A 24,415-nucleotide genomic window follows, 5' to 3' on the forward strand; every position below is an offset into this window, starting at 1 on the left:
GATTTACTGTACTGTAACAGGATCAGTATCCAGGAAGACTGAATCTTGTGAAAAATAACTAAACATATTTTTTTTTACATCAGAATGTTACGTTGACATCCATAGGGATTAAGAGAAATATGTCCAATACTATTAGCTAGCTACTATTCTATTCTAGCTACCTAACATAAGCTAAGTCAACAAAATAAACTTGAAATAGAACAGTATATATTCTTGTGCTTTTTTATCTAGAGTGTTAGTATAGCTGGTCCCAGTCATGCCAGATTTACAGCTAAAGAGATACTACATGAAGAACAGGATGAGGAAGAAATTCTTGGGTCTGAAATCTCTGATGCTGATGACCTAGACTATGTAGCACAGGATCAAGCTGGAGCTGTGGGTGTGTCTCACCATGGTGAGCTATGTGCCGAAGGAGGAAAAGGCTGTTGTCCTCCTCAGCACCATGCATGATGACAAAGCAGTGAATGACAACAGTGTGAAGAAGAAACCAGAAGTGATCCAGTACTATAACAAAACCAAAGGAGGCATGGACACAGTGGATCAGGTGGTTCGCACTCACACATGTAAGCGGAGTACACAGAGGTGGCCCATGGTGCTCTGGCACAATGTGCTGGATGTTGCCCCCCTCAATGCCTACACCTTCCCTGCACAACACCCTGATTACATTCCAACTGTTTTATTGTCTATTTTTAGGTCACATTCACTACCGTTCCACTACAATGACACTACATGAATACATTATGTACATAAATACATGTTTAGTCTCCCAGAACCTGCTGAGAAGCATCCCCTTTGCATGATGTTCCCACCACCATGCTTCCCTTGTAGTGATGAGCTGTACCCTGTTTGCCAGATATAGCACTTGGCATTCAAACCTAATTGTTTGATTTTGGTCTCATCAGACCAGCAAACCAGCAAATACTCTCAGAGTCCTTCAGTCTGCATGTCATGTGCCTTTTATTCAGTAGTGGCTTCCATCAAGCCACTTTACCCTACTAGGCCTGATTGCTGTAGTGCTGCAGAAATGGTTTTCCTTTTGGTAGATTCTCAGATTCTCAGATTTCTGTAGATCAACTCTGAAGCACTGTTGGAGTGGTCATTACGTGCTAGGTCAAAAAGCTGACCAAGGCCCTTCTTGTCCTGTTACTTAGTTTTGTTGAAGATTCTTGTAAGATTCTTGGCTTTGTAAGATTCTTTGTGGTGCCAAATTTCTCAATTCGCTAATAATGTGTTCCTGGGAATATTAAATGCACTAATTGTTTTCGGAGAACATATGGAGACCTATATCAATAAACACTGGTCTTCCCATTTTGGAAGACTGAATGTATCATATAATTTCAAACACTATATCTGTTGCCCCGTTCACTTTTATTGTAGCCAGAGGAGGCTTCTTTGAAAAAATCGTAAACTCTCAAAAAGGCCCCAGGATAAAAAATAGCTAACCTTTCCTTTAAACAAATTATAACCTTCTCAAGATCTATACCTTGACACTATTCTCAGAGGTTGTTGATTTCCATGCTAATTTCCATGGACTTTTGCATGTACATGCACTGTGAAGTGTTGGCCCTGATATGGACAGGTGTGTGCCTTTCTATATCATCTTCAAATCATATATGCCACAGGTCTCTAATCAAGTTCTAGGGACATCTCAACCACGATCAAAGGAAACAGGATGCATATAAGCTCAATTTGGAATGGAATAATTCTATACATGAGATATTTCAGTTTTACATTTCCAATAAATTGACGCAAATTTCAAAAATGGTGCTTTCACTTTGTCATTACGGGTCATTGTGTGTAGATTGATGGCAAAAACGAATGATGTAGTCATTTACAAATTCAGCCTATAGGACAAAATGTGAAGAAAGTGAAGCTGCCTGAATACTTTTCCGGAGGCAATGTAAGCAAAAACAAGAACACAGATGCACATGTTCTGACACACCTTGCGGAATCCCCATCCCCAGCAGACAGAAATATTTTACCTCTGGCAGCCTGGACGGGCCTACCTACTCTGTGCTAAGTCAACACACCGTCCATGTGAAGCCCGGTCTTATCAGAGCACACTCTTTAAGCTGCTGTCAGGGATCAGGGAATACGTTTCCCTTTCACTCACTGGGCCTCTCACCTAATCCTTCTGTCCTTGTTCACCTTTAGCAACGGCTCAGGAGCACGGCCTCCAACGATGAAGGCTGCTGTGAAGACCTGACGATGTTAGCACACTGTCGTGCAGCAGTAGCCTCAAATGGTATATATCTCATTCGATGCTTCCAGGAGCTCAGCTCAGCTCTGGCTGCTGTATTCGTCTGTCATTTCTGGGAAGACGGTCGACAAGTCTTTTCTTGAAGACACTGTAGTAAACAATGGATGTTGTTGATAACCATTTCAGTCAGCCATTAAGTACTCACTCAGTCAGTAAGAAGTCAGTTGTTGTTCAGTTAGTCAGTAGACTTTCCATTAGTGGACAGATGCCAATAGTCAATCAGTGGTCAGTAAGTAGTCAGTCTGTAAGCCAAAAATCTTTACCTGCGTTGTCAGTCCACCAGGCATTTATTAGTTAGTCAGTAATATTTCAATCAGTTTGCAATTAGGTGGTCAGTAGTCGTTTAGTCAGTTATCAGTACTCAGTCAACAGTCCACAAAGAGGAGAGCAATGTTTAATTTTCTCTTTATTCTTTGTCCTTATTTGAAACAAATTGCAGGGTCATTATTTTCATTAATCACATTACATGACATGATGCACCAAAATGTTACTCTATCTGTTTACAGGAATACACTGAATAGAACACAAGGTTTCACAATGGATACACGACTGACATTTCGCCCATTGCACTTACAACAGTGAATGACTTGAGATAGACTTTTTCTGGATTTTTTGTTGTGTTTTCTTTGCTTTTTCCTTTTTATTTCAATCACTTTTTTGTTAACATATGATGATGTCTCGTCAATTTTGAAACCTCCTGAAAGAATGACAATAGAATGCCTGGATAAACTTTTGCCATGTAGATATTTCTTCATGTTTTACAAACACAATATGTATAGAAACTCTACACAGTTGTTTCACTGTTGCCAACAGTCAATACGAGCCAGCCACATACACAATGCTTTGTTTCATCATTATAATAATAATCAGGATAATAATATTTAATCATAATAAATATTATTTTATACACAAAAGCACAAATGTTGGCAGCAAGTACGGCGCTGGGTTGCACAAGACGGCCGTACTATGAACTCAAACGCTGTACAGAAGAATCCATCTGTATATACAGTGAGAATGTGTGTCTGTCTGTCTGTCTGTCTGCCTGTCCATCTGGTTGGCTTTAGTCAGTGAAGGCTGTTTGGTCTCATGCACTTCTTCTCTTATCGACCATAACTTCTCTGTAAAGTTGGTGAGCATGCAGATATCTATACCTAACCACCACCAAGGTCCGTCTGTGTAGATTCATACTACCCACTCTCATTCATATTAACGCTGTGAGATTATTGACTTTTTCAATAACACATTTCCTATTGGTCTCTTTACATACAGTATAGTGAAAAACCTACCAGTCAGGCTTGTGCTTTCATTATAACATGCCCTGATATGAGAGAATGACTGGCTTGGGGTCAGCAGCAGATTGAGTCCCTCTGACCTGATTGACAATACTGTATGGCCCCCCTCCCCAGATTAAGATATGGAAGGGTCAGTAGACCACAGACTGGGTTCTAGACCTGCTGTTGTTCATGTAGGGATGAATCGATATGGAAGGTTCAGTAGACCGCAGACTGGTTTCTAGACCTGCTGTTGTTCATGTAGGGATGAATCAAAATGTCAGCGTAAGTGAACTTTTCACTCGCTCTGAAATGAATTGCATGATTTAAATGGAGGTTAAGATATATACCATTAAGATATATACCATACCCATTCTCCCTCCAACTACCAATGACACCTTGGTATGTTGTTCTTAGTGGCCTCAAAGTCGTTCAGGTTATTTCAGTCATCATCTATGACCACATGATTTCATGCCAATGTGCAACGAAACATATATGTAACAGTTCTACTGGTTTGACGTCTTATCAACCAATCGGAAACCTGAAACAAACCCTCCATCCTTCAGGTTAAAACACACTGACCGACATTTAACAAAAAAAAAAATCATTTTTGACCCACTGCATGAAAAGTTTGTATAGAAGAACAGACTGGACGGTCACTGTAAGCAGGACCCTCCACGGCACTGTGGGGGCCTGGTCAAGCCACACACACCAAGACTGAATGAGGGCGTACAAACATCCGGACGAAGCCAAGCAAACCCATGCTCCAAGTAACACAAAGGTGGACATTCGTGACTGACAGTCTACACGATTAACCCTTTGGCAACAAGTCCCCCATACGGGGAGTGATGGGGTACTAATAAACATGCCATAAAAAGAAAAAACAAGTCTAGATTCAATAGTTCTATATTCAGTCCATACAGTAGCTGAGTACAAATGTTCATTGCCGTTTTTTGATGATTTTCATTTCACAATATCGTTGGATTCTTATGAGTAACATTGGTCATCATGGTTGAACTTTTTTGGGAGTCTTTTCCGGTTTCAAAATGAATCATTGCATAGAACATTTGAAATGATGATTGCTTCAGACCACTCCTGCATATGTATGTGTGTTTTTGTGTGTGAGTGTGTCACGGTGCAGTTGTGTGTATGTGTGGGCGTAAACTTAGATTCAGGTGTGTATGTATGGCTAGCAACTCTCTCAGACATATTTACTGTTTTTAACATGTTTCAGATATTCCCAACCACAACTTTAAACAACAGTAACACCATTGTGCTGAATATCTTTTTCTGCATGCTATTGCTTTTAAAAATGAACCAGCAAATTATTCAAATGCAAGATAATAAATAACAAAACAATAGACCATTAAAATATACATACAATTTACCAAACAAAAACATAAACCATAAAAACTGAAGTCACATAAATATAAATGCATGAACAGACAAATGAATAATTTACATTATCAGTGATATACATCGGTCTATGTACATACAGTAGTATACAGTTCTGAAAAAAAAAAAAATTAAGAAAGGTATGATATGATGGTTTCAAAACTTATGAGGTATACAAGTAAAAAATATGTACGAATAAGGCTCTTCTTTTCAGAAAGATATCAGGCAAAAAATTATAAGAAACTAAACAGGATTAAAATAAATTAACATATAAATAAAAAAAAGAAAAAGAAACCACAAAGTCCCAAAGTGCACTGGGATTGACAAGTGATGGCTTTGCGATGGCTAAAAGACAGCAGTGGCCACGCTTGCTTGCTTACTGATTGGTCCTCTCTCCTGTGTGGATCCTACACTCTATTATTGGTGGGCACACCGGTAGCTCCTCCCCCTGTCTCTATACAATGAATCTAGTAATGTCTGGTAAGGTCTGGCGGCCCCTTGTCTGGACGTGGTGGTGAAAAAGTGTTAATAAGATATGATCGTCTTTTTTTATTATTATTATTGTGCGTGCATTCCAACATCCGCATGTACACGTTGCGTTCGGTAGACATCATAACGACAGGTGGAGAAGAAATAAAAACACATTCAACCAAAGGGTCGTCGTCCCCTATACTGGAATGTAGAGATCATAAAAACCAAGCATTCAAGGGGTTAATAACAGGGACATTGTTTCTTTGTTTTTTTTGTCTGTCTCCGTGGTACCGTCTCGCCTCCTTCAGCGTAGTAGTCAGAGAGTTGGCGAAGAAGTCTCTTTGGTACTAGTAAAACCTATGAGCTGTGTACATCTATCTACTTCCTCCACTGTATAATAATGGTGATAGTAATTAGGCCCTCCGAGCACAGACCTGTGGAAGGATTAAGAATTCTGGTCAGATGTGTACTCCTCTCAATGTGCGTGTCCCAAATGGCACCCTATTCCCCAAATAGTGTGCAACTCTTTCACCAGAGGCCAATGGGCCCATGGAAAAAGCAACGCACTGAAATAGGGAGTGGGGCGTGATTTGGGAGTTGGGCGGAGCAGATTCTGGTCAGATGTGGACAACCGTCAGACGGAGCGACGTTTCCCCAATACACTCTGGAGGATAAAAGAGAGCTTCCTCAGAAGATACGTGATGGCCTCACAAAGAGGACAGGGATTCAGGTGAAGACGAAGCATCACCCGGCTTCATGTGTTGTCCCCCCATTCAGCCGGAGGATGCTGAAGCCAGCCCCACGGCGTGAGCGGCAGCTCCCTGTTCTGTTCCTGAATCAGGTGGTTTCCCTCTCAGCAAGCAGGCAGACAGGCAGGGAGGTGAGACAGACGGTGTTGTGTATTCTTTCTCTCTTCACTCTCCGTCTCATTCACTCTCCTGCGGTGTCTTTAAGGGGGGCTCTTGCTGGCAATTAACCAGCGCATCTGAAAGATATAGGACAAATGTTATTGTCTCTCTGCAAGCCATTTCTACTAATGACTGGTCATGCAAAAACACATTAGCTGAATTCCCTGATTTTCCTGAAATCTTGTATGGAAATTCCACAGGTGTTGACAACTATACACACTGGATCTATTCTCTGTGGTACATCAGGAACCAATATTTCAAAGACATTTGAGTAATGTGACAAACAGTACACAGGCACAGGCTGTACAATGTGTTTGTTGAGTACCGAACTATTTCAGGACCTAATATGACCTGAAGGGGGCAGAGGAGAGCTGTGGTACTGTACCGCTGCATGGACAAGAATCTGTGTGCACAGGCCACAGGTGGCAGTGAAATCTCAATGGGGCAGGTCAGGCTTATAGTAATGGCTGAAATGTAAATCATTGAATGGTCTCATCTCATTCTGATAAGGAACTAATTTCATTCTGATTTCCAACACATGGCTTAGCATTGTTCCGTGGAGTGGTACAGTTGTTCTCAAACCTCTCCTCCTAACAGCTTCATGTATTATATGTTTCATAGAGAGCACGCCTGAATCAACCTGCCGACAAGTAATTAAGCCTTTGACTGGTTGAATCAGGTGAGTTAGTTAAATCCAATGACAGTTTTGAGAATTACTGCCTTAGAAACAGAAGGTGAAAAAGAGAGATAGAGAGAACACAAGGGAAAGAGGGAAAGATTGAAGGATGGAGAGAAAGATTGAGAGATTGAAAGAATGGCACAGAAAGAGTAAGACAGAAATGAAAAGAGACAAAGAGACAGAAAGAATGAGACAAAGACAGAGAATGAAAAAGAACCACTGTTTTTTATTTAATTCCCTTAAATCATTGAGCCAGAGACCACGCAGAATGGAAGGTAATACAGTGGCCAAAAGTCTAATGCCAGACTCTAATTACCATGGGAACCAATTCCACACCCTAATACCAGGGAACCATTCTTTCTATAATAATACATTTTCAGTTTGACAAAGTCATTTTCAGAGCTCTGAAATAGGGCAATAAATTCATACTCTGCAATATGACTCTTAAGAAAGGTTAATCATAATTTGCTTAGCTTTGCTCTTGTGACCTTTGTCATATAAACTAGTTTCGCTATACCTCCGAACACAAGTGGGTCTGTGGCAGTACAGTAGTATGCCAAGTCATTGCTAAAGACGCACCTTTTTACTCTGGCTTTTAATCATAGCTGAGATGGCATCAAATGTCTGTGCCGCTATTTTGTCTGTGTCTTATGCGTATCTATGTAATTTTTTATCTGTACATTTCATGTATTTTGTATACTTTGTTATTTTGTCCTGTACAGCACTTTGGTCAAAGACAGTTGTTTGAAATGTGCTTCATAAATAAAGTTGACATTGACATTGACACACCCACCATCACTCTACAACTTATTAAAACAGATCACAAGGCCTGTCCAACACCTCCCAAGACAGCCTTTCTCAATAGTCAGTTCCTTGTGTCATTTCGCCACCTTGTTAAGCCCCATTGGATGAAAAAGTGAAGGGGCTTTGAGAAGGAGACAAGAAGCAAACAGGATGTGAGGAGTATACAACTACAAAAAAAGGCTGGTTGGCAGCTTTCTATTCCAATAATCCCCTCTGGATTTTAACCCCTGAGCTCTATTCTTTGGCCTTTAACCTGTGGACTCTAACCTCTGGGCCTTAACACCTGGGCTCTAATCTCTGGCTCTATCGTGGACTCTAAAGACTAGGCTCTAACCTCTGGGCTCAATCTTCTGAATTTCTTGGCCTCTAATCTGTGTGCTAAAACTTCTGAGTGCTAACCACTTAACTCTAATTTTTGTGCTCTAATCTTTGGCATTTAATCTCTGGACTCTAACCTTTAGATCATTGAACTCCAACCTATGAACTCTTGGCTCTATCCTAGGCTCTAAACTCTGGACACAAACCTGTATTATACTGGACCTTAACCTGGGTTCCACCTTTTGTATTCTAACAAGCTCTCCAGCGGGACAAAACTGACATATTAACGGTATCAGTGCATAAACACCAACAGTTAAGACATGCTCTGGAATAATGTCTCCACTTACAGCCAGCAGAAGCAGCAGAAGTCCCTCTTTAATCTTTTGCTCATGCTCGGGACCCCCACTTTGACATGACATCCATCCACTTGTCATCTCTTCAATCTTCTTCAATCTTCTGATCATGTCAGGGATCCCAGCCAGTGCTGACCAGGCATCCACCCATTCTAATCCTAATTCCCCTCATGTTGTGTGCTCATGACTGGGGAGTTCAATGCTGACCAGACATCCTTTGATTTCAGCCCTGATTACTGGTAACGTGGGGTGAAAGAAAATAGAAGGGGGGAATAAAAAAGAGCGACAAAGGGAGAGAGGGAGAAAGAGAGTAACAGAAAAAAGTAAATGAGGGGGTAAAAAAAGAGCACGAAATGTAACCAGCAGGTGGACAGAATATTCAGCCCCTGTACTTAATGAGTCATCAGTTCACTCATGCACCTACATTATGCCTGACATGGATCTATGTTAATCTATGCAAATATCCAGCTGATACAACACTTCATCCATCACAGTGTGGGACAGAGTCCGTTGCTGCCACAGTGTGAAGACTACATCCCAAATGCAACCCCATTTTCTAGCTAGTGCACTACTTCTCACTAGACCCGTGTGGTTCCGCCCTAGGTTATAGAGCGCCATTGAGAATGCAGCCCCTGTGCCCTGTGTTGCAGTGCGCTTAAGCAAAAAAGAAGAAGAAGAAAGAACGTTCAGACTTTGCGGGGAGATTAGGTCTGTTGTCGTTATAAAATAATATTAAAGCTCTTTCAATATTTCATTAACGTACATCATGAGAATATAAAGAGGAAAATGAAGAGGTACCCACCACCTTCTCCTCCCACTCCTCTGCCCTCCTCCTTCGCTCCGTTGTGATTGTGAAATGTGTAAAATGCCGTAAACAGTTTCATAGGTTTTTCCAGTACGGAGACTCCCTGCTATCCCTGCAAGACAAACCCAAGCTCTTCTTCACACATGGCACATCCACAACGCACAACTAACGTGCCAGGGTCAACAAATTGAACTTAATTCCGGTTGCGGACCATGAGACTGGTATATCAAAGAAGAAAGATAACTTTGTATTTACCCTCCTCTCTTTCGTTCACCAAAATGATGTGAACTTCTTGCCAAGGCCAGAAATAGCTGGGCAAAAGAGAAAGACATTGGAATGAAGAGAGGACAGAAGGAAGAATGTTCACTATATTTACATTCACATGGTGTTCTGTAGAAAGTGTTCTGCAAATAAAGGATCTTTCTAAAGATGTTGTGTATTCTGTCCTTAAATGTTGTCTAACACTAACTGCGCCATTACACTAAATACATTTCTATATCATTTTGGCAACCAGCTGCGAAAGGATAGTGAGTTTTATTAACTTGTGTTGATCAAATGTAAAGCCGATTCTGAATCCTTTTTACAGCTGCTTGCTATAGTATTGTATGTTTAATTAACCTCAATCCCATATTATTGAGCAAACTCACTATCCTATTGCAGCTGCCTTGCTGGAACCCAGTTACAGTAAGTGTTTCAGACAATCACAACTTTTTATGTTTAAAAAAATATATTTTCTCCCGAATAGTATTCAGATTCAACAAAGTAGAGTTTGGTAATTTTACATACAATTAATGTATAAGGATTGTGAGGTTCGGTGAACATTAGTGCATATAGCTGATGAAACATGTAGTCCTGCTTGCCAAAACGCATGCATTCTTTAGGGCATTCTCTCAGGTGTCTCCTATGCTCTGGAATTCCCTACCCCAAGCCATCCGTGAGTCTGACTCCCTCACCATCGTTCAGTCTCACCATCTTTTCACAAAATCCGTCATTTAGGTATACCCCCACACAATCAAGCTTTCAGTCTTTCTCTTGTTTTACTTTTCTTCTGTTTAGTCCGAACCTTGGTTTTTTGTAACGTGACGTCGGGGCATTGAAGAGCATTATATAAATAGTTTGTACTAATATTGCTATTTATTATTCTGCAAGAAGCTTTTTTTTATTCACGTTTGGGCAACATTTCAACTTTTCTCTCTTTTCATTTGAATATTTTTTCATAACAATTTATTAAAATTTTAATTATACCTCTCTCATTGTAACAATTGCCACATCATCACTCTCCTTTCATCACATTGCTATTCCAACAATTAAGTCACATTTGTCAGTGTGTCACCTAAGTTAGCTTTGCCCAAGCCATCTGAGGGAGTGCAATGTGACCCCATTTAGACACATTTATTTTATCACTTTATCAAGTTGTTCCCTATATGCACATTTGCCATTGTTAAAGTAATGGTACACTGTTCCTTTAGATGTTTTTTAAAGCCTGTGTGCATTGTATATTAAAACCAGGAACACTTGTGTGTTCCACAGAACACTAAGTGAAACTGAGGTACTTATTTGTTTTTCTGGCCAAACAGTTTGTTAATAACCTTTGGTTTAGTAAGAACACTTCTGAAAAAAGTCTGACACATCCAATAAAAAAAGATTCTAAAAAAAGTTTCTAGAGAAGAGTGGGATTCAAATCTGACCCTGAAAGCCAGTTACACTACATTTCATTATTGCAACCCCCTAATCAGTGACTTATTTAGGCCTGGGACACCAGGTGAGTGCAATCAATGATGAGGAAGAACAACTGACTGATCTACATACTACTGTGACAAAAAAATATTAATCAATTTTAACTGTAGACCAATGAGTTCTTCACAGTCTTCACAAAATACAGGTTTTAATATGACCATTAATAACAGAACGTGATGTCAAGGAGATTGCAACAGTCACCCACTGTTCTGGTTAAGTTGGCCTTGTCCCAGTGAAAGCAGACATGAGTTTGTATTTTTTTCAATAAATTCAGCCCACAGTGAGCAAAGTTTGTAGAGCGGAAAACAAGCTCGATTTCTCGTCCTACAAAAATCTGTCCAATTCAAAGAATAACGCTGATTAAGCAATTGGTCAACTTGGCTATATTTCAGTGCAGCATTCAGATACTTAGCGCCTTACCATCTCCCAGCTTCCCTGCCTGCTCGGCCGCCCCTCCTGCTCCCCCCAGGATATTAGTGAGAACGTTGCCGCCGTCCGCAGGGGGCTGGCCAGCTGCTGCACTCCCAATTCCACCAGGTCTGCTGCCTATACCTCCCGGGGGGCCTGCTTTAGAGCCTGCAGAGTTACAACAACAGCACTGTAAGACGGTATAAAGACGGTATGCCGCTATTGGTAGGTCATTCTGTTTTGGGTTGTACAGTGTAAAATGATGTATTTGAGTATTGTGTGAATCTTTATTTGAGCAGTATTTCATTCTGGGTCTGGGAGTCTAAATTCAGTCCTCTGTTCACGCAATGTGCAACTGGGAGGGAGGAGTCTCACCAATGCCAGTGAGTGGGGGTGTGGCTGTCTTCGGTGGCTGTGCTGCTGCGGCCCCCCCAATTGCTGCTGCAGGCTTTATCCCCCCAAGGGCTGTTGCAGGTGTGGGAGTCGCCTGTCGCGCAACAGGTAGAGAGAGGGTACCAAAATCATTACTGTGTAGCTGGCCAACAGCAGCCGAAAAGTAAAATAATTTTTTATGATGAACAACAGGAATCTTGTAATGCCAAACTCAATCTCAGGTCTACTCACGGCTGTGGTTGGTGGCTGGCCTCCGGTGGGTCCGGCTCCTGGCTGCCGGCCTTGTGTCGTAGCCGGTCCAGGTTTAGCCTGCTGCTGAGCAGCTCCTGGTCCCGCTAGCCCTGTCCCCGATCCTGCCGTGGCTCCTGGCCCTGTGGAGCCTGGTGTGGACTGAGGCCCCCCAGACGTGGTCTGAGGAGGTTGACTCTGCTGCAGGGGCGGCTGCTGGGCACGTTGCTGCTGCTGCTGCTGCTGCTGCTGCTGCTGCTGCTGCTGCTGCTGCTGTGCAGACTGCTGCTGGACCGGCTGCTGGGCCGGCTGACCCACACTGGAACGCGGGCCCTGTTGCTGGGGCCCGCCTTGACCACCCTGGGGCTGCTGGCCCTGGGCCGGCTTGGCGCCAGCAGAAGAAACTGCTTCCTGTCTCCTGGAGGAGGTACCTGGCGGCCTCTGTCCCCTGCCCCCAGTGCCCTCTCGGTGGTGGCTGGAGGCCGGGTCACGGGAGGAATAGTCCCCAGAGTCCCGGTCCCGGTAGCCTTCCCGGGAGGAACGGGGGTCCGAGCTCCCCCTCTTTTGGGTGGAAGAGGATCCACGGCCCTCAGAGCGTGCGGATGGTTCCTTGGGGTGTGTTCTAGAAGATCGACTGGACGACCGAGGTTCCTCGCCAGAGTTGCGAGAAGAGGAGTGCCTCCCTGAACTGCTGCTACCATGGTGACCACGGTGGTCACGGGATGAGGATGTGGATGAGTGGCGAGGTTGGCTGGTGTATTCATCCTGAGGCCACAGGTCCTGCTCCTCGGGAGGCTCGTCATAGTCATGATAGGTATGCTTCACGTTGGCACTGGTCTGTTGTCGACCAGTGGAGACATGGCCAGCACTTCCATGGTGTCGGGAGCGGTTGGAGCGAGCCTCCCTCGGCTTCTCAAACCAGTCTGTCTCCTCCTGACCCAGATGATACGCTTTTCGGGCAATAAAGAGGACCATCAGTCAGTTTCTATTTGTTTCATAATGCGTGGAGAAGAGGTGAGGCATGCATATGGAAATGAAGCCATGCAGACGACAGGCTCAAAGATGGCCCCAAAATAAAAACAAAAAACATGCAGTCTTTTAGAGCAAACAAAAATCATGAAAAAATATTTGTAAAATACCAAAACACCAAAAAACAAAACAAAATATTCAACATGCAAAAAAAGAAAGACGAAAAACCCATAGGCATTTGTGGTTTCATGCATTGGCCACAACATTCAGGCCTTTCAGCAGTGACAAAACAGATTGAGCCGTCAAGCCACTCTTTGAAGGCATGCAGACTCTTTCCAGCAAATGATGGAGAGATGGAGAAGGTCAGGTAGTTAGTGGCATTCAGCACCAGTTACCTTCACTGTCCGACACGGCACAGTGCTGATCGTCTACAAGGTATGGGTCATCAGGCTTGTACACATGGCTCCTGGGAAGGTCCTTTATGTGGTGGTCCTGGACATCCGGCAGAGAGTGGCTGGAGCCGTACTGGTTCCTCACATCATGAGGGTCCCCTGGTACCCCAGTGCCGCCTCGTCCGATCCCCACAGGCTTTCCCACGGGGCTGATGGGGCTCTCCTCCTCTGAGTTCTGGGAACGCAAGCCAGGCCGTCCACCGCGGCTGCCTCTCTGAGACCGCTCCATGGCGTCCCTCTCATACGACTTGCTCCTGTAACCCGAGGAGTCCCGAGAGGAGATCTTGTCCATCCCGTAGCCCGTAGACCGAGACCTCCCCGAGCCATACATCCGCTCCTCCTCTTCCAGGGCTTCCCGACTTCCCGGCTGGCCACCATAGTACTTCTGCTGGTCATAGCCGCTCTTCTTCCCACCAGATCGTGACACCATGGTACAGCTGCCTCCAGTGGAAGTGGTCATGGTATAAGAGGCCAGGTCGGACTCCACGTCCCGCGCCTCCTCGATGGGGGAGAACTTGGAGATCTTCTGCTCCATGCCCTGCTTCCTATGCTTGCTGCGCTTGCCAGAGGAGACGACGGCGGGTGCCAAATTTTTGGATGGGTGTTTCTGAGACCCCGGGCCTCCTGGTCGTGTTGCACTGGGGTGTTTATTGTAGTCATCGTAGTAGTAGGATGATCCTCCACCACCAAAAGTGGTGCTGGTCCGGGGATCCACAGCACCCTGCTGATGGTATCCCGTGGTGCCTGAAGGCATGTATGGGTCGACAGGCTCACTGCCGTAGCCAGTCTGGCGTGCCGAGCCGTTCTCACCATAACGTCCGGCAACAGGGTGCCCCAGAGCATCAACAGGAGGTCCTGTGTTTTCTTTGGTCAGCTCACTAATGTCGTCAATCATTACGTAGTTCCTGGGGATGTTCTGCTCCAGGTTGGAGGTGTACATGCCATCTGCAGTGTAGGCCGATGTGGGGCTGTCCACTCCATGGGTCAAGCCTGGCTCTGGAGGGCGGTACTGCCCATAGGCATTGGGCATGGTGTTGGAGGCATAGACTGAGCCAAAGCCAGTGTCCGGAGCCGATGTGGCCACTGACACAGCAGGGTTGCTGATCACCTCATAGTTGGTGGGCAGCTTCTGCTCCAGGTCAGCCAGTGAGGTCTGCCGAGGCCTCTGGTGAATGGTGAGGATCTCAGCCTGGGGCTGGTAGGACATTCCCGGCCCGGGGTAAGGACTCTGGCCTGGGTAGGGGAGGTTCTGACCAGGGATAGAGGGATTGGGTGGCTGGAAACCCTGGTGGATGTGCTGCTGGATGCCCAGGTCTGTCTGGTAGGAAGGCTGGCCGTAGCCCCCCGGAGCTGGGTACCCTGACGGGGTCTGGTAACTTGGCCCTTGGGGTGGGTGGGGCTGGAAGGTTCCTGGCTGGGGCTGAGAGGCCGACGGGTACTGAGGAGGCTGGAAACCAATCTGTTGATAAGCAGCAGTTGGCTGCTGCATGGGCGTGGGTTGCCCCTGTGGGTATTGATAGGCCATGTAGGAGGAGGTGGGTGGGTACTGGGAAGCCGCGTTGAGGTCGTTCGTGAACTGACTCAGAGGCGCAGTGCTGGGCCTTGTCAGTAAACCATTACCGTCAAACGTCCCTGTGGCTGCCACCATCCTCAGGTTGTTGAGCTCGGTGTCCGACATGTAGTCCCGGGCGTCACCCATGCAGCGCATGTAGGCCAGCTCCCTCCTCTCTCGCTCCTTCACCAGGGTCTCCTTGCGCTGATGGATGCCCAGCTCAAGGTACCGCAGCTTGGCGTCAATCTCTTTCTCCTCCTCCTCCAGCTCCTGCTGTTGCTTGCGGAGTTTGGTAGACTCCTGCTCCACTGCCTTCAGCTCGCTCAGCAGGCCGGCCTTGGTGACCCCCTGGGCGGGCCTGGGCAGCACCCTCTGGGGCTGCATCCCTGGTGTGTACATGTGGGACATGGCTGGGGTGACAATTGGGAGAGGGCTCTCCTCTGGAGGCGGGCTAGGCAGGGTCCTCTTTACCTTTCTCATCAGGGAGTTCTGCTGCTGCTGCTGCAGGGAGGCCATCTGGAGAGAGAGGCAATGAAACACAATCAGGACAACACTCACATTATAATGAACAGTATGCCTGCGTGGGAATCTGGCTAATTGCACTATAGTGCTTTTGAAATGTCATATTCTTGTTTGAAAAACCTTGATTAGGTTTTAATTTATTTATAGTTAAATTAAGAAACACAAACATTTTTAGAACAGTGTTGCATCTATTTAGGTAAACATTTTTAATTAAATGTTTAAACAACTTTGGTTGATTAACACCTTACAAACAACATTCACTTTCTATGGGAAAAGAGAGAGAATTGGAAAAATAGAAGCAAATTTGAGAATACATAATCAATATTCAAATCTTAGAGCTTGTGATAGATTACAAACCTATTTCTGTCCTAAAACATTTCAAATGAATAAAAAAAAATCCTTTCACCTTATCACTTACCTAAAAAGCATATGTCGACATCAAGAAAAACACTAAAACAGAGCAAGATTTAGTCTTTCTACTTACATTTTAGGAGGCGTGGAGACCTATGGTGAATGCAATTAATATCCAGGAGAACGCCATTTTTTCAAATGTTAACGTGTGGTTAGCACAAATAAAACAAGAAATATACACAGTGTGTAAGAAAAAATCCTCTCATGTGTGCCTGTTCCTCGGCCAGCTCTTGCACTGAGCACAGAAGGATCTGACTTTACTTTGACCAGCTGCTAACATGCCGGAAGACAGCAGGCTAGCACCAGCATGTCTCCACATTGTGTCTCCCTCTGGTATTCCTACAGGCTTTGCCAGATATAACAAGGATAGCATCACAGAGAAAGAGGGATGATGTCGGAGGGAGGAGTGTGTGTGTGTGTACGTACGTGTGTGTGTGTGAGAGAGAGATAAAGTACAAATAGAAAAGGCAAAGAAGAAATAATAAGGTGATATCTGCATTAGCTTTGAAGAGAGTGAAGTAGTGGATTGTACAATATATGTAGTGTCGAAGCATGCCTGTTGCCTGGCATGGACAGCTGCTCTCCTGAGAACATTCTGTCACCTCCATTGATGCCAAACAATGTGTAATGCTTCTGTGCTATCACAAAATACCCTCACACAAAACTTTCTAGTAAAGTCTATTCAGAATCAAATGCTATTCAGAAAAGTGTTGTTTACTTAGTCTTCTCTTTACTGTATTATCCTGTAGCATAGTTCTCTGTCAAAAAAGAGTATGAAATCTGTTTAATCGTTACTTTAAGTTGCTGCGCATAAGAGTGTCTGCTAAATAATTAAAATCTTAAATGTATATGTTATAAAGCGTCATCTGTCTTTCAAAATGTTGGTTCTTCAAAAAAATACAGTTTTTTTTGTATCAGGTCATGATTTCTCATTTGTTAGTGCAAAAGTGAGTGAAAGTATAATACTAATTTAACGTAAAACATACCTGACTGTTAGAAAGGGCCTGCTGGTGGTACGGGGAAAACCTATTCTTGGCAGGGTCTTCTGAGGTGGGACTGAGGGGTTTGGGGTCCGACATGGAGCGCTGCACACTCTTAATAGGCCTGGGGAGGCTCTGATGACGCTGAGGGGACTCGGCAGTGAAGGCTTTCTGCTGGGGCGTGACGTGTGCTTTGTTGAGCTTCTCCTGGGAGGCAAATGTTGTTTCCAGCATTCGATGGGGCGACAGTGGGGACACAGGGGAGTACAGGACCTGGGGAGACTTGGGAGGCTGACGAGATGGGGACTCATTCTGCTGCTGGCTTTGGTAGCCAATGTCCAGAGGGTCTGGTTTTCTCCTCTCAAACTTTGCCACCCCTTGAGGAGGAGACGGAGTGGAGCCCACCATCTGCATGGTGGTGGAGTATGGGCTAACAGTGGTAGGAACACTAAGCTGAGGGGTCACCACCCCGTGAGACTGGGCCTCTGGGTCTGTCTGACAGGCCAAACTCTCACCTTTACGGGTCCTCTCTGGAGCAGATATGTAGTGTAACAGTTCCACCTTATTTGTCTCAGCAGCAGTGATGTGGATTGCAGGTGAAACCCTGCCCAACTGCTCTGTCTCAGTCTGGCACGAGGAGTCGTTGGTGGTTTGAATGGCTATGCTGGAGGAGGACACTTTAGAGGTTCCCTCGGGCTTAACCTCAGCGCTAGAATCAGAGTGCTTGGAGAAGCGCGATCTCCTACGCCTAACTGGTTGCTCCCACTCTGCCTGGTCCTCATCGTCTGTCTGGACGCTGCAGTCGGCAATGCGCCTGGTCCTCCGGCCCCTGCGGTTCATGTACCTGTCCTCCCCATCTTCATCATCCGTCTGCACGCAGCTATCTGCAATCCTCCTCACTGGCTCCTCCTCGGATCCATCCCTGAGACGAGGCATGGAGTTCTGCTTCTTCATGACTCTGGAGCCTGCCTGATCCTCGTTGTTTCTCAAGGACATCTCAGAGGCAGAGCTTTGTATAGGCCTTGGGGCCACCACTGCCTGGACCACCTGCCCTTCCATGTGGGGTTGCCAGAACTGCACACTTTGGCCATCCTGTTGAATCACCCTACCACTGTTGTCACAGATTATGAAACCTTGAGGGGTTCCTCCTCCGACTACTACCCCTTGCATGGCACCTTGAGCAGTGGTGGCTGCAGCAACTGCGGCTGCAGATGCCGCAGCTGCCTCAGCTGCTGCTGCAGCAGCTGCTGCCTCCACCGCTGCCGTCTTCTGCCTCTTCTGCTCCTCCAACTGCTGCTGGAGCTGCTGCTGCAGTGACTGGATCTGGTCCAGTTGCATCCTCTGCTGCGCCAGCTGTTCTCTCTGCATAACTAGCTGGGTCTCCCTCTCTGATTGCTGTTGATGTAGGACTTGCTGCTTGATGGTCTGCAGCTCCTGAATCTCGCGCTGCACCAGCAGCTGCTCTTTCTCCCTGTGCCTCTGGAGCTCAATGCGGTCTCTCTCCAGCTCCTCTTGAAGACGCATCTGCCGAAGTTTCTCCAGCTCCACACGCTCTCTTTCCATCTGCAGCATCTGCTCCTGTTGCTGTCTCAAACGCTCCTCAACCTTTTCTAATTCTGAGTCGACAGATGTGGCAATGGTGGTGTTGGCTGCTGCAGTAGGAGCAATCTGGGAAGTGGTCTGGGTCTGGGGCTGCACTAGAGCCTGTGGGTGAGTGTGAGTTATTGGCTGTGACTGGGATTGAGTGAGAGATAAAGCTTGAGTTTGAACAGGTATCTGTTGTTGCATTTGAGTTTGTAATTGTTGCTGCATTTGGGATTGCATTTGGCTTTGAGTCTGAAGGTGGGTTGTAACAATGTGCGCTTGGTTTTGAGTTTCGGGGGTCTGTTGGTTTGCCGGGACGACTGCAGACTGAATTGGCATTGCAGTAGTTGGTGCACCCATATGAGAAACCACTTGGGCAGGTGGTAAGGTTGAAGCTGTGTGCACAGAAATGATTGCAGAAGGCTTCCCAAGGTAGACAGGAGCTTCTTGGGTTGAGGTGCTTGTGTCTGGTACACTTCCAGGAGCACCAGCTGTTGTTGGGAACTGGTTGGGGGAAGGGTATCCGTAAGGTCCCTGTGTGGACAGAGGCATCCTTGTGGTTATTTGAGGCAACCTGGTGAGGCTAGCGAGTGGTACAGCGGTCACTCCTGCAGGGTACGGACGGTATATTCCTTGTGGGATGGGTCGCAGAACAGAGGAAGGCTGGGTGGTTATTGGCAAGGTAGAGGCAATAGGGGTGTTGATGGTGGAGTATGTCATACCATCAGCTGCTCTCAGTGCAGACGGATATAAAGCCCGTATGCTTGCTTGTCTGGCGTTGATCAGATTGGTTAGGGCCTGTCCATGTGCAGTGGGCCTTCCATCAGGGCCATAGAGTAGGTTGGCTCGGATTGATGCTAAGCTTTGCTGTAGGTTGAGCCTGGCTGCAGGCCCTGCTCCTCTTCCAGCACCATACTGCATCAACTCTGGGTTGCTATAACGCTGACTAAACTGGTCCATAGAGTTCAGAGCTGCACACATTCGGCTGATCTCCCTGGCAGTTGTGGCACTATACGTTGCCAGATTGGCATCCGGTAAACCTACCTGACCATAGCCATAATCTTGGTTGATGTTAGACATTGAGCCATACCTTCGCAGAGGCAAGGGAGGACCTGCAACATCCCCTTGATGACGTAAGTCTGTGTAAGATCCGTACTGTGCACCCATGCCAATATATCCGCCTTCGTAAGCTTGATTCATGGTGCTCAGATCCACTGCCAGGTCCCCAGGATCTGTCCTCTGATAGTGCTGAAGCCCTGCATTAGACAGGTTGGTGTCAGACATGGAAGGTTGAAGCCTCCCTCCAGGTGGTATAGGGTATGGAGGAACTCCCTGAATTGGTTTACACTCCTCTGGTGCTTCTTGCATGCTTGCTCCCTGGTAGCCATTATTTCCAGGGTGTTGTTGCTGTTGTTGTTGCTGCTGAAGTTGCTGCTGTTGTTGCTTTTGAAGTTGCTGCTGTTGTTGTTGCTGTTTTTGTTGCTGCTGTAGTTGCTGCTGTTGTTGCTGCTTCTGTAGCTGCTGTTGTTGTTGTTGCTGCTGCTGTAGTTGCTGTTGTTGCTGGTGGTGCTGCTGCTGGCCTACACTGTACTGTGAGGGTGTTTGAGGAAGGCTAACTTGGGAAGGTTCAGTGGTAGTCTTCTGAGTTAAATTCCCTGCACAGCTTCCACCAAATGGTAACTTGTAAACAACATCACAACAAGCCACTTGGTTTTCTGGTTTCTGTATCTGTCCACCGGTAAGATCCAGGACCTGGGGTGAGGGAGGAGGAGGAGGCTCTTTGACAAGTTGAGTCACTGTGGCTGCCTGTGATGCACTGTTGTCTTCCAGTTGGACCATCATGACATGGGGTTTTCCCGTGGACAGGTTCATGACGGTGGGCTTGTTCTTTAATTCCAGGGCAAGACTACCCTGGCCATAGTCATGTACGGTGTTAGACGGCGGTATAGTCACAGATGGTGGCTGGGGAGGCATTGGACTTACTCTAGGAATGGCACTGACACTGACCACAGGCTGGGAACCGCTGCTGCTTGTCTGGCTCACTACCAGGTCTTTTTTCAGCAACAGCGGCGGGACCTGATTTGCTAGGTTATAGCGAGCAAAGGAGGATTGTTGGTGCTGCTGTAGCTGCTGCTCCAGGAGCTGTTGTTGCTGTAAGAGTTTCTGCTGCTGCAGCTGGAGCTGCTGCTGCTGGATGCCCAGATCCTCCAGACAAGCATCTATCTTAGGAATGGACGGGTCAATAATGGCTGGCTTAGTTTGTGCTAAACACATTGCGGACCCAACACCTTGACCCAGATCCATACGGTTCTGCAAAGGGTCTCCATAAATCACAGGATGCCCCTTTGGCTGCGATATAAACATGGAGGCTGCCACAGTAACGCTAACTGTTGTTGGAGTGGACGCTGAAACGTGGGGCTGCTCCTGTGCATTCAGGTTCATGGCTGCATTTAGAGGCTGCACTGCTGTATGACGGCTGGGAGGCTGTTCAGCATCAAGGGAATACCTCCTTGTATCAGTTGCCAGAGACGTTAGATCCATGCCCTGGTCAGTCATGATGATCGGGGTGGTTTTTATTGGTGCTCGCAGATCCACCACAGATGCAGGTCCACTTGGATGCATTTGCATTTGGCCGTGTTCCACAATCCTAGAGGTACCTGGAACGTTGGAGATCCTGCATAGGGAAATATTTTCCATTGACATTTGCCCACGACTGTATGTGTCAGCTGTAGTTGTCATTGTCATTCTGATACCAATATTGACCCTCTCTGGAGTTTGGGATCTCTGTAAACCATGTTGAGGTGATTGGTTGGATAATTGCATGTGAGGGGAGGTTGGGGAGCTCGTTGAAGGAATCTGTTGCTGATACATAGGCTGATGGACACCCTGCGTTGGCGAAGACAGGGGAGAAGTTGAAGAGTTTACAGTCAGAGGTCTGGCAGGACTGGTTGGGGTCTCAGAACCCAGCGTTATCACCATTACTGGTGAGTCAGAGGATGGTTGTCTTGCAAGGCGGGGTGATGCAGCTCTTTGAGGAGTCTGTGCTCCATGTTGCTGCGCTGATATCGTAGCAGTTGGGCCACCAGTGCCAGGCTGTGAATGTCGTGGGGAACCCCCAGGCCCTGTGGGTCGTGGGGATGAGGAATGAGTGGGGCTCTGTGAGGGAGAGGGAGAAGGGGAAACAGGAGGACTGGGGCCTTTGAAATAGGAGAAGAGGGAGGATGCGATGGAAGATGGTCCAGGGTCAGGAGATGGTGCCCCCTGGGCAGGTCCCTGTGAACCTGGTCTCCCAGCAGCTGATGGGATAACACCCCCTATCTTGGCAGTCTGTGTCCTCATCCTGTCTTGTGTTTCTTTTGATAGATGTTGTGTCACACTGATTCCTTGGGTGGCCCCTTTTCCAACACCACGTGGATCATTTGAGGAGAATGACACAGGTGCCGAGATTTGCGTGGGGCTGGAGCCAGGGGTTAGAGGAGCTCCAGTGTCTAGATGTTGTTTACTGCTAGGCAGCGTTGCTCCATCAGATTGCCTTTGCAAATGTCCTTGTTGTTGGCCTGACTTTACTGACTGTCTCTGCTGCTGCTGCATCATCTCTGCTTTTCTCATCATCTCTTCATACACCTCCTCTGCACTTTTCAATGTCTTGTCAGATGGTGAAGTGGCTGTAGGTTTTTCCGTGGGGGAGTAGAGGGACATGAAGGTAGGTAGGTTGTGGTGGCTTCCTGACTTGTAAAGTTTGGAGCCCATCATTTCAAAGCCCTCTGCCTCTGAGTCCATGGAAGGGGAGTATTCAGAGCAGGAGGATCTGTGGAGCTCCTCCATCTCTGCTGCCTGCCTCAACTCCTCTGTCGGGGATGCATCTTCAATGGGAGAGAGGTTGCTGGGCGGAGTCTTGGATCGTTCTCTACGCCTCTGGGCCCTCAGCTCCTCTTTGTCTCTTTTGGTTTTCCTGGCTGTGCTGCGAATCCTCTGCAGGTCCAGATCTCTCATCTTCTCCTGTTCCCTCAGAAGCTCTTCTTCCTCCCTCAGCTCGTCTTCCTCTGAGGAGTCCTCGATAGTGGGCAAGAGTGGGCCATGGGAGCGGTGGCGAGCCTTCCTCTGCTGCTTGGCTTCCTCCAGTCTCTGCCGGCGACTGGGGCTGCTGTCACTATCGTCCTCCATAGAGGACACAGAGGTAGGAGATGTGCCAGAGGTATAACTAGGAGTGGTGGCAGGGAGGGTGGATGAATACTCCCCCCTCGACCGCTCCTCCGGTGATCCAGTCAGGCTCTCCATCTCCAGCTCTGGTTCTCTGAGATCATGCTCCGAGTTGTTCAGTTCGATGGTTTTAAACCGACGCAGGCCACCTTGGGACGCCATCATACCTTCGTCGTCTTCACCATCGGCGCCTTTTGTGTCCTCCTCAAAACTACTGGAATGGTGGGTGAGGCTGCGTCGTTTCTCTTTGCCCAAATCCTTTTTATTTTTGGTTTTCTGGTAACCATAATCCTCCTCCTCCATCTCATCCTCATCGGCGCTCATTTCCATTATCTGCCTTCTCATGAACTCCTCGTCCGTCATTTCTTTGTGGGACTTCTTCTGCCTGGTAGGCAAGGGGGACAGACCACTCTCGCTGCTGTCCTCCACATAGTCATGGCGCAACTTGGAGCTGAGATCGTCCGACACCTCCCCGTCCGAGTTATACTCCTCGCCCTGACCGATAGACAGAGAGTGAGGCCTCCCCCTGCCCTGGTCCGCAGTGGTCTTGGACTTGGACTCTAGCAGCGGCCGCATGGAGCTCTCCAGCTTGGTAATCTCAGAGGGGCTGCAGGGGCCTCGCTCAGTAAGCTTACCCCCAGGATCCTCCCGGATCTGCCCCATGATCTCGCCCACAGAGCCGGAGATGCCGTCAGAGGAGTAGCCTGTGTCACTGAGGCTGTGTGTGCTGGACTTGTTGGAATCCTGGAGGAAAGATAGAAAAAAGAGTGACAGGTCAAAGCCTAGTATTGTTATCAGTCTTTTTTGCCCCCTGACTTAATTCATTTATGAAGCAAAACATTTTCACCTGATTAGCAGTGTTATTTTATGGGCATTTGTTTCACAGATTATAGTCATTGGAATAAAATCACTGCAGTTAATCCAGGTGTGATATAGGCTATATTACTATGTATAAATTGGGTGCTTCGCATCTTGATGCAATGCGTTGTGCCTAAAAACAGCTCTTAGCCAAAGTACTGTATATTGCACAAATTTTACTCCGGCAGGACAAAAGAGTTACATTTAAAATTATTACTGTTGAAGAAAATTAACATTTAGAAGCACAGACAGCAGTTATAGACAATGCGAGGCACACTGATATTACAATAAAAAGTTGAATAAAAAAAGTGATGAAACAGGAATAAAACAGAAAAACATGACATTTTGGTTGCATGTGTGTATAATGATTTTTGCAAGACAATCTCTGCCATGTTTTAACAATGATTATGACGTAAAAAAAAAAACTTAATAATATATATATATATATATATATATATATATATATAGATAGATAGATAAAGATATACAGGGGATATAAAAAGTCTACATAACCCTGTTAAGATGCCAGGCTTTTGTGATGTAAAAGACAAAGAGACAAAGATAAATCATGTCAGAACTTTTTTCACTTTTAATGTGACCAATAAAGTGAACAACTCAATTGAAAAACAAACTGAAATCTACGTGGGGGAAAAATGAAAAATAAAAACCTGGTTGCATAAGTGTGCACACCCTCTTATAAATGGGGATGTGGCTGTGTTCAGAATTAACCAATCACATTCAAACTCATGTTAAATAGAAGTCATTACACACCTGCCATCGTTTAAAGTGACTCTGATTAATCACAAATAAAGTTCAGCTGTTCTAGTAGGATTTTCCTGACATTTTCTTAGTTGCAT

At 46.2% G+C, this 24,415-nt stretch overlaps 1 protein-coding gene across 1 annotated transcript in view; it reads right to left on the reverse strand.

Annotated features, from left to right (window-relative positions):
• Positions 1 to 2,648: 2,648 nt before the first annotated feature.
• Positions 2,649 to 24,415, reverse strand: part of bsnb (bassoon (presynaptic cytomatrix protein) b) — a 102,861-nt gene continuing 81,094 nt past the window's right edge. The window contains exons 5-13 of the mRNA XM_034287431.1: positions 16,923 to 23,444; positions 13,395 to 15,519; positions 12,034 to 12,980; positions 11,785 to 11,896; positions 11,422 to 11,577; positions 9,520 to 9,575; positions 9,262 to 9,376; positions 8,454 to 8,695; positions 2,649 to 6,382 (exon numbers count right to left, since the gene is read on the reverse strand). Of these exons, the coding sequence (XP_034143322.1) occupies positions 9,535 to 9,575; positions 11,422 to 11,577; positions 11,785 to 11,896; positions 12,034 to 12,980; positions 13,395 to 15,519; positions 16,923 to 23,444 (9,903 nt within the window). The 3' untranslated portion in view covers positions 2,649 to 6,382; positions 8,454 to 8,695; positions 9,262 to 9,376; positions 9,520 to 9,534. The remainder of the gene's footprint in view (positions 6,383 to 8,453; positions 8,696 to 9,261; positions 9,377 to 9,519; positions 9,576 to 11,421; positions 11,578 to 11,784; positions 11,897 to 12,033; positions 12,981 to 13,394; positions 15,520 to 16,922; positions 23,445 to 24,415) is intronic.

Source organism: Esox lucius, chromosome 17 (assembly GCF_011004845.1).
Source record: "Esox lucius isolate fEsoLuc1 chromosome 17, fEsoLuc1.pri, whole genome shotgun sequence".
NCBI classification, from domain to species: domain Eukaryota; kingdom Metazoa; phylum Chordata; class Actinopteri; order Esociformes; family Esocidae; genus Esox; species Esox lucius.